The following is a 10,735-nucleotide window of genomic DNA, read 5'->3' as shown; positions in this document are numbered from 1 at the left end:
ACTATATTGAGGTGAAATCAATCAAATTCCTCTGATAGGTTTAACATTAACATATATATATATATATATATATATATATATATATATATATATATATCAATTTTTCAAAAGCACTCACATAACTTCACGGCATAACTTAATTTTAACTTCACTTTACGCCCTTCTCTCTATTTTTCTTTCTTATAACTATTTATTGGGAAGCTTATACAAATTGACTAGTTTTCCCCGCTAATATTCTATTGAATCCTCGGAAGATTAAATGGCTTGGGGATATTTGGACGTGGGTATGGAAGTTATACTGGGGGGAAGAGTGGTGGTGGGCTTAATGGTTGCAATGGATTAGTAACTTGGGGAGGTAGAAATGGGGTTGGAGCTGGGAGAAGTGGATTTGGAGGGAGAAATGGATTTGGGGGGAGAAATGGGATTGGGGGTAGGAATGGGATTGGAGGAAACTGGATTGGTGGAAGAAAAGGGATTGGAGGTAGAAATGGGATTGGAGGGAAAGGGAAAAAGGTATCCTCAGTTGATTTTTCATCTAATGTAGAAGGGTGTATATTAGGAAGGAATTCATTTTTCACATGTGCCTTTGAATTTGGAACACTTGGTTTTTGGTTGCAAAAGTTTGGTTTTCTTATAGGCTTGAATGAGAATAACCCAGCTGAGAATATGCGTTCTCCTTGTTTTATTGCCTTGAGATTCACTGAAGAAGAGGTATCAACTGAGGCAACAGAACAATGAGGCTCATTGCTACTTATCAATTTGAAAGTGCATCCCTTGATTCTCTTTACTTGTTTCCGCACTTTGAATGGTAGTTGCACTTTGAATTCACCATTCTCATCTGTCTTCACTTCTTAATTGAAACTTGGTACTGATTTCCCAACTTTGCATTTTACAGCCACAGAGGCACCTACACATGACAAAATAAAACATAAGTCAAAAAGTTCAAATAACACCTTAAGGGATATCATGCGATGTGAAAATAAACCATGCAATCAACCACATTAAGGAAAGCAAAATGGACCTGAAATGAAATGGCTTCTTAAAGAGAAATTCTGTTGAAAACATGTGTCGCAGTAGACAGTGCCAACCACAATAGCAGAAGGAAGCTTCTTCTCGTAGCTAGCCTCTGAAAGACTACCATATGTGAGACTAAGAAACACAATTAGGAGAAACCAACACATATTCTAATGGTTTTTGTTTCAACAATTGTGTGTATGAGTGACTGAGTGGGAGTGAAGTCCAAGTGGTGATGGTATAAATAATGGGTCTATCTTATGCAAGTGTAGGTGAAAATGAGGCATTTATTCAATTGCATATTCAAATTTCTCTCTCTCTCTCTTTTTTTTTCTAAAAAAACTTAGTTGAAAAGTCTAATTTTACTATTGACATTTGTTTTAAAATTGGTAAGTTTAACATAATAATTAATTTATGGATTTCAATGGCATATTTATTCAATTGTATTTTCGTCTTTTTTTTTCTTTCTAAAATAACATAGTCGAAAAGTCTAACATGTTATTATTGACTTTTGTTTTAAAATTGGTAAATTTAACATAGTAATTAATTTATAGATTTCAATGGCATGTCTAATCAATTTTATTTTATTTTTTTAAAATAACATAGTTGAAAAGTTTAACATGTTACTACTGACTTTTGTTTTAAATTGGTAAGTTTAAAATATTAATTAATTTATAGACTTCAATGCCATATATTTATTATATAATCGTATTTTATATTAATGTAAAAAATTAATTAATAAAATATTATCTTATAATAATTTTCCAAAAAGAACATTATAAGTATAATATATTATTGAATTAATTTATGCATATCAATAACATATATGAATTATAAAATTATACTCCCTCCGTCATAAAATAAGTATCATTATAAGTTATTTTTTTAAAAAAAAACTAATAAATAGATGATAGAAAATAGTGATTTTATAAAACTAACATTAGTATGAATATTACATTGAAAATCTAAAGTAAATCTTACTATGAGTATTAGTGGGAAAATTAATTAATATTACATTAACAAACTAAAGGCAACAATTATTTTTGGATATTTTTTCTTTCAAATTCGACACTTATTTTGGGAGGAGGGAGTCTCTTATATCCATAAGATACATTAACTATTAATTAGATTCATTCATATATTATATTAACATGTATTATTTAAGTTATTATCAACTTATCTTTCAAAAGCAATAGGGTCTACCTTAATTGGTTGAGTAGGGTGTATGACTTATTGTAAATTATCTTGAGACTCATAATCAAATGAAACTTACCTTTTAAAAAGCTACCATTCTTAAAATCAATTTAATGTTTCATGTTTATCATTCTTATTGATATTAATTTACTAATATATTTAGAAATATTAATATAATATATCAAAATATTAAATTGACCATTCTTCTAAATAATACTCCCTCATCTCAAAATAATAGTTATCCTAGATTGTTTTACAACGATCAAAGAAAAATAATAAATACATGAAAGGGAATATTAGTTTACAAAATTAACATTACATCATTATTAATTCATTTCTATATTTTTTTAGTCCATCATTAATATATAAGGGATATAACTGAAAAAAATATAATTAATGTTACATTGAAAAGTTAAAATGATAATTATATTAGGATAATGTTTTTCTTGCACGATAATTATAATGGGAAAAAGAAAATACAATGTTGTATGTTGACTAGTCTTATTAGTATAAGATTTTATTAATACATTATTAATTATATATTTTGTATTTTGATAAAAAAAATTATCATTCATTTATATTATTAACTAGTCTTTACCCCCCTACGATGAATGGAATGTTAATGTTATACATAGATTATAATTATTATTTAAATTACCATATTTTTAATTTCATAAAATATTTTTATTTTTATTTTTATTTGAAAAACTAGAATTCCTTAATTAAATTATTTTATGATATAATATTATTTTTATCAGAATAATGGTTTTATTTTATATATAAATATTTAGATGAAATAATTTATTATATTAAAAAATATTATATAATAACCAATAAATAAATTCAGGAAATAAGAAATTTATTAATGAGACCACTAATCCATTAATAAATCTCTCTCGTTATTATTTATCAAATCTAAAGATAAGAATGAGCTTATGAGTACTTGGGAAGACATAGACGACACATTGTCGGATGAGGATAGCGAAGAAGCTAACTTTTGTATGATGGCTAACATAACATTAGAAGAGTCCAAGTCAGACCATGATGAAGAAGTAAACCTAGCTTGATGTCCTTGAATATCTAAAATTAGCCTATCATGAACTACTTTCAAATGCATCCATGTTCGGGTGCGACCAAAATCCATATGGAAGTTTATTCTGTTATTTTTCTGTTTTGTCCGTTGCTTATATAAGGCAATGATGCCCTGTATTTTCAAAGATAAGCTTCCACTTGTATATTGCATCGATAATAAAAAGCTTTTTGTTTTTCCCTCCCATGGATGTAGCCTTACTCAAGGTGAACCACGTAATTCTGTGTGTGTTCCTTCTCATTTTTCTCTCTTTCACCTTGCTGCAAAACTCTATGTGTATGACATAGCTTTCTGCTATTTCTGTTGCTGTTGTTCTTGTTTGTTCTTCATCACTTCCATAACAAACTGGTATCAAGAGCTCAAGTTACGATCAAGGGAATTAAAGATTCTCGTCTGAATACAAAGATCAAGTTGTGGGAGTCTTGTTTCTGGTTCTTTCACTGCTTTGTGATCAAGAACATTCAAGAAATCATGTCAAACACAATCAGGATTGAGAAATTCAATGGAAAGAACAACTTCAATTTGTGGCGCATCAAGATGCGTGCTTTGTTAAAGGAACGGCGTGTCTGGGCTCCTATTGCTTCTACATCTGTGAAGAAAGAAGTGGCTTCTGAATCAAAAGAAAAGGCCTCTGTTTCAAAGACTGAAGAACTTGCAAAGCAAGAAGAAAAGGCTCACTCACTAATCTTATTTTCCTTGTCTGATGAAGTTTTATATGAAGTTGCAAATGAAGAAACTGCAAGTGGCTTATGGCTCAAGTTGGAAAAGCTGTATATGACTAAGTCAATTTGCAACAAGCTCTTCTTGAAGAGCCGTATGTTTGGTTTACACATGAAAAAAGGTACATCTCTTAAGGATCATCTTGATGAATTAAATTCTATTTTGATGGAATTAAGAGATATAAATGTTAAGATAGAGGATGAAGATGTTGCCATGATTATGTTAGCCTCTTTACCACCATCATATGAAAACTTTGTCAATTCTCTTAGTGTTGATAAGGAATGTGTCACCATGGAGGAGGTGAAATCCAGCTTATACTCAAGGGAACTTCGATCTAAAGTACCTGGAAATTCTGAAGAATCAAATGGATTTGGTCTTGTTGTCTCTAACTCTAACAAGAACATCAAGAAAAAGATGTTTAAAGGAAAGAAGAAGACTCATGTCAATCCAAAGGATATCTGTAACTACTGCAAGGAGCCAGGTCATTGGAAGAAAGATTGTCCTAAGAAAAAGGGCAAACCATTTGCTGCTGTTGCCAAGGAAGGTTCCACATCTGAAAATGAGTTTGTTCTCTCAGTTGCTGATCATCACCAACATTCTGAAAATCAGTGGATATTAGACTCTGGTTGTTCCTTTCATATGTGTCCAAATAAAACCTGGTTTGACACCTATGAAGAGAAATCGGGTGGAAATGTCTTCATGGGAAATGATGTCTCATGCAAGACAATTGGAATTGGCACAGTAAAAATCAAGATGCATGATGGAATTATCCGAACACTCACTGAAGTTAGGCATGTTCCAGAGTTGAAGAAGAATCTAATCTCCATAGGTATTATGGATGGAAAGGGGTTCAAATGCAGCACTGAAAATGGGGTCATGAAAATTCAGAAAGGCTCTACAATGGTGATGAAGGGTATAAAGAAGGGTAATCTCTATATACTTCAAGGTACAACATGTATTGATGATGGTCTAGTAGTTGTTGCATCAAGATCCAATAAGAGCATACCTGATTTAACTCAATTGTGGCACATGAGGCTAGGTCATATGAGTGAAAAAGGTATGATGATACTTCAAAAATAGCAACTGTTGGGAAATCAAAAACTGGATGAACTTAAATTCTGTGAGCACTGTGTTTTCGACAAGCAACATAGGATTAAATTTCCTAAAGCAATTCACACCACCAAAGGAACTCTTGATTACATTCATGCTAGCTATTGGGGGCCTGCAAGAGTACATTCACTAGGTGGTGGAAGGCATTTTCTGTCCATAATTGATGACTACTCAAGAATGACATGGATTTACATCATGAGTCAGAAGAGTCTAGCTTTCAAATGCTTCAAAGAATGGAAAGCACTGATTGAAAAACAAACTGAAAGGAAAGTTAAAAGACTCGAAACTGATAATGGCTTGGAGTTTTGCTCAATAGAATTTAACAAATTCTGCAGAGATGAAGGAATTGCTAGACAACTTACTGTTAGGAACACTCCTCAGCAAAATAGAGTTACTGAACGAATGAACAAAACACTCTTGGAAAGAACAAGATGTCTATTGTCTAATGCTGGTCTCAACAGAAGTTTTTAGGGAGAAGGTATCAATACAACTTGTTTTCTGATCAATAAAACACCCTCTACGACTATAGGACTTAAAACTCCTATTGAAATCTGGAATGACAAAACAACAAACTACTCAAACCTAAGAGTATTTGCTGCAATGCTTATTATCATGTCAATGAAGGAAAGATGGTACCTAGATCAAGAAAGGGTCTGTTCATGGGTTATGGTGATGGGGTGAAAGGCTATATGATCTGGTCACACTCGAAAAAGAAAGTTCTTCTCAACAGAGATGTAATTTTTGATGAATCACATCTGTTTCATCACAAGCTTAAGGTTCCAATTGCTGGAACACAGAGCTGCCACTCTCCTCAAGAAAAGGATGTAGAATCTATAACCAAAGACTCAGAAAAAGGAGGTCATTCCGAAACATATCATGTGGTTCTTCAAGAAGGTGAGAAATCAGAAGATTCCAATGCAAATGAGTCTCTTTTGGCTGCTGAACCTGATCCTCCACAGCTCAATTCTGGAATCAATTAGAGACCAAAAAAGGGTCACTAAACCTCCTAAAAGATACGGATTTGAAGACATGGTTGCCTATTCATTACATGCAGTTGAAGAAATAGATTCAAATGAACCAGCCACCTACCATGAAGCTATCAATCATCCTGAAGCTGAAAATTGGTTGTTAGCTATGAAAGAGGAAATAGAATCTTTATATAAGAATCATACCTGGAAACTTGTTGAACTACCTAAAGGAAGACATGTGGTAGGTTGCAAGTGGATATTCATGAGGAAACCTGGTCTATCAAAAAAGGAAGGGATAAAATACAAGGCTAGGTTAGTTGCCAAGGGATTCAGCCAGAAAGAAGGAGTAGATTTCAACGAAATTTTTTCTCTTGTGGTTAGACATACATCCATCAGGGTTTTGCTTGCAATAGTGGCAAACCAAGATCTGGAACTTGAACAACTTGATGTCAAGACTCCTTTTCTCCATGGAAGATTGGAATAAAATATTCTATTGAAACAGCCTGAAGGGTTTGAAGTTCAAGGAAAAGAAAGGTATGTTTGTCAACTGCAGAGGTCCTTGTATGTTTTGAAACAATCTCCAAGGCAATGGTACATGAGGTTTGACAGCTTTATCACCAGCCAAGGATTCAAGAGAAGTCTCTATGATTGTTGTGTTTATCACAACAAGGTGGAGGATGGATCAATGATCTATCTTTTCCTCTATGTATATGACATGCTTATTGCAGCAAAAAGCATGTGTGATATACAAAATCTGAAGATCCTCTTGAGTGGTGAATTTGATATGAAAGATCTAGGGGCTGCAAAGAAAATCTTAGGAATGGAGATCTATAGGGACAAAACTCATAAATGACTATTTTTGTCTCAAAAGGATTACATTCAAAAGATACTTGTGAGGTTTGGAATGGCTGATTCTAAACCTATCAGTACTCCCCTTACAGGAAAAGAGAAGTTGTCTACTATGATAAAGGTTCAAGCTCAGGCTGATCAGGACTATATGTCAAAGGTTCCATACTCAAGTGTTGTTGGCAGTCTCATGTATGCCATGGTCTGCACTAGACCTGACCTTGCTTATGCTATTACCATGGTTAGTAGGTTCTTAAACCAACCTCAGAAGGAACATTGGAAGGCTGTGAAGAGAATTTTCAGATATCTTAAAGGGACTGCAGATGTAGGTTTGATCTATGGATCTCACTCATATTGCTGCCTCACAGGCTATTCTGATGCAAATTTTGCTGTTGATCTTGTCAAGAGAAAGTCCCTAACAGGGTATGCTTACACCCTTGGTGGCTGCTTGGTGAGTTGGAAGGCAACACTTCAACCTTTTGTTGCCCTCTCAACTACTGAGGCTGAATATATGACTCTTACTGAAGCTGCAAAGGAAGGAATTTGGCTAAGAGGTCTGATAAATGATCTCGGTATTAATCAAGAGTATGCTAATATCTACTGTGATAGCCTTAGTGCTATATACATGGCCAAGGATCAGGTTCATCATGATAGAACCAAGCATATAGATGTTAGATATCACTTCATTCGGTCAGAAAGAAGAATCAAAGTTCATAAGATCAACACTCTGCACAATCCTGCTAATATTTTCACAAAGCTAGTTCCAAAGAGCAAGTTTGATCACTGCTTAAGCTTGCTCAATGTTGATTGTTGGGGTTAAAATCATGTGTGTTTGGAGGGTGCAGTTTGTGTTTTATATGCATGTTGGTTCAAGGTGGTGAATTGTTGGGCTGTGACCAAAATCCATATGGAAGTTTATTCTGATATTTTTCTGTTTTGTCCTCTGCTTATATAAGGCAATGATGCCCTGTATTTTCAGAGATAAGCTTCCACTTGTATATTGCATCGATAATAAAAAACTTTCTGTTTTTCCCTCCCGTGGATGTAGCCTTACTCAAGGTGAACCACGTAATTCTGTGTGTGTTCCTTCTCATTTTTCTCTCTTTCACCTTGTTGTAAAACTCTGTGTGTATGACATAGCTATCTGATGTTTCTGCTGCTGCTGTTCTTGTTTGTTCTTCATCACTTCCATAAAAATCCATCATGTCAAAAGCTTACAAGAACTTGAGGAAAGATTTTTAAAAAGATAACTAGAATCACATTAGAAGAGGGCTGAATACTGTGTTAGATAAAATATAACCTTTTTCATAAGAAGTTGTTATGTAAGTTTAACCAGGTTTTGCAGCTTTTGTCCACTGACAGATACATGTTTTACTTAGACAGATGAAATTGACGTCCACTCCTTAATAAAATAGGTTTTATGTGAAAACAAATAATGAAAAACTTGTGTGCAAAAAGTTTCAAATAACTGCTTAACTTGAATCTCTAAAATTTGTAGAAGCAAGTTTCATGATGATGAATCAAGTTGATTCAAGTAGTTTTGATAATGACAAAGATGATGACAAAAAGCCCAAAGAATGATTTCAAGAATAAGTCAACAAGTTCAAGATAAAGTTTAATTTCAAGTTTCATGAGAAGAAATCAAGAAGATTCAAGAATCAAGAGAAGATTGATTTCAAGATTCAAGAGAAAATGAATTCAAAATTCAAGAGAAGAAATAAACAAGACTTCACAAGGAAAGTATTGAAAAGATTTTTCAAAAAACAACATAGCACAGTTTTGTTTTTCAAAAGAGTTTTTCTCAAAATTTTCTAAGTTACCAGAGTTTTTACTCTCTGGTAATCGATTATCAGTCTCCTGTAATCGATTACCAGTGGCAAAGTTTGATTTCAAAAGTTTTCAACTAAATTTGCAACATTCCAATTGATTTCAAAATGGTGTAATCGATTACAAGATATTGGTAATCGATTACCAGTGCATCTGAACGCTGGAATTCAAATTCAATTGTGAAGAGTCACATTCTTTCATAAAAAGCTTTGTGTAATCGATTACAAGGATTTGGTAATCGATTACCAGTGACAAGTTTTGAACAAAAATCAAAAGATGTAACTCTTCCAATGGTTTTAAGTTTTTTCTAAAGGTTATAACTTTTCCAATGGTTTTCTTGACCAGACTTGAAGAGTTTATAAAAGCAAGACCTTGATTTGCATTTGAAAAACACTTACAATGTTTACAAACAATTTTTCCATGTATTCTTTTACAACCTTTGAATCTCTTTGAACATCTTCTTGAACTTCTTCTTCTTCTTCTTCCTTTGCAAAAGCTTTCTAAAGTTTTCTGGTTTTCCAAACCTTGAAAAAAAAAGTGTGCTATATCTTTTATTCTCTTCTCCCTTTACCAAAAAGAATTCGCCAAGGACTAACCGTCTGAATTATTTTTGTGTCTCTCTTCTCCCTTTTCCAAAAGAACAAAGGACTAACCGCCTAAATTCTTTTGTGTCTCCCTTCTCCCTTGTCAAAGAATTCAAAATGACACAGTTTGAGAATTCTTTTGATTCTTCCCTTTTCCTTATACAAAAGATTTCAAAGGACTAACCGCCTGAGATATCTTTTGTATCCCCTTCACAAAGTTTCGAAGGACTAACCGCCTGAGAACTTTGTCTTAACACATTGGAGGGTACATCCTTTGTGGTACAAGTAAAGGGTACATCTACTTGGGTTGTTGTGACTGAGAACAAGAGAGGGTACATATCTTGTGGATCAGTTCAAGTGGAGGGTACATCCACTTGGTTGTTCAAAGAGAACAAGGGAGGGTACATCCCTTGTAGATCTTTGCTTGTAAAGGATTTTACAAGGTTGAAAAGAAATATCAAGGACCACAAGTCGCTTGGGGACTGGATGTAGGCACGGGTTGTTGCCGAACCAGTATAAATTCTTGTGTTTGTTTTCTTCTTCCCTACACTTTTAATTTCAGCTGTGCACTTTTAATTATCGCTTTTACTTTTGGTTAAGTTTCAATTACTGTTCTTTACTTTCTTAACTTGGTAGTAAAAGCCCAATTAAATCTAGTAACATTAAGATGAATAGATTTTTAAATAGTCAAGGTACAATTAATAATTAATTCAACCACCCCTTCTTAATTATTCCGAGCAAACTTGATCCAACAAAATTAGCCTATCATGAACTACTTTCAAATGCATCCATTATGTCAAAAGCTTACAAGAACTTGAGGAAAGAATTTTAAAAAGATAACTAAAATCACATTAGAAGAGGGTTGAATAGTGTGTTAGATAAAATATAACATTTTTCACAAGATGTTGTTATGTAAGTTTAACCAGGTTTTGCACCTTTTGTCCACTGATAGATACATGTTTTACTTAGACAAATGAAATTGTCGTCCGCTGCTTAATAAAATAGGTTTTATGTGAAAACAAATAATGAAAAACTCGTGTGCAAAAAGTGTCAAATAGGTTGGATGAGTAACAAAAGAAACTCAGTGTAAAAACACTAGTTTTCACAAATAGTGGATGCGAGTTCTATAATAGCATGTTGGCTATTGGCTTAATAAAAACGGTTAAGCACGATTTACCACTTATGAGTGGACGCTTACTTATAAGAGTTTGTAGGATATATTATTTGGTCTTAGAAGCTTGCTATGTAGAAATTCATGTTCAGTTAGACAATAAGTAATTAGGTATCAACAATTTATACCTTTATAATCATCAAAATACAAGGTAGGGATGGGTCGTCCAATAATCATGGGATCATCCGGACCTAACAATCTCCCCATTATT

The 10,735-nt window shown here is 33.3% G+C and overlaps 1 protein-coding gene and 1 pseudogene across 1 annotated transcript; one reads left to right on the top strand and one right to left on the bottom strand.

The window, feature by feature from the left end:
* Positions 1-293: 293 nt before the first annotated feature.
* Positions 294-1,181, bottom strand: LOC121174515 (uncharacterized; annotated as a pseudogene).
* A 5,819-nt stretch (positions 1,182-7,000) lies between these two features.
* Positions 7,001-7,762, top strand: LOC121174514 (secreted RxLR effector protein 161-like). Its single transcript, XM_041013732.1, has one exon. The coding sequence runs from the start codon at positions 7,001-7,003 to the stop codon at positions 7,760-7,762; it is 762 nt and encodes a 253-aa protein (XP_040869666.1).
* The last annotated feature ends 2,973 nt before the right edge of the window (positions 7,763-10,735 follow it).

The sequence above is a fragment of the Glycine max genome, unplaced genomic scaffold, assembly GCF_000004515.6.
Source record: "Glycine max cultivar Williams 82 unplaced genomic scaffold, Glycine_max_v4.0 scaffold_162, whole genome shotgun sequence".
In the NCBI taxonomy this organism is placed as follows: Eukaryota; Viridiplantae; Streptophyta; class Magnoliopsida; order Fabales; family Fabaceae; genus Glycine; species Glycine max.
This window is presented reverse-complemented; position numbering and strand designations above follow the sequence as displayed.

Excerpts from the sequence above, each read along its gene's own strand:
- LOC121174514 (XM_041013732.1), top strand. The coding sequence starts at position 7,001 with ATGGCTGATTCTAAACCTATCAGTACTCCCCTTACAGGAAAAGAGAAG.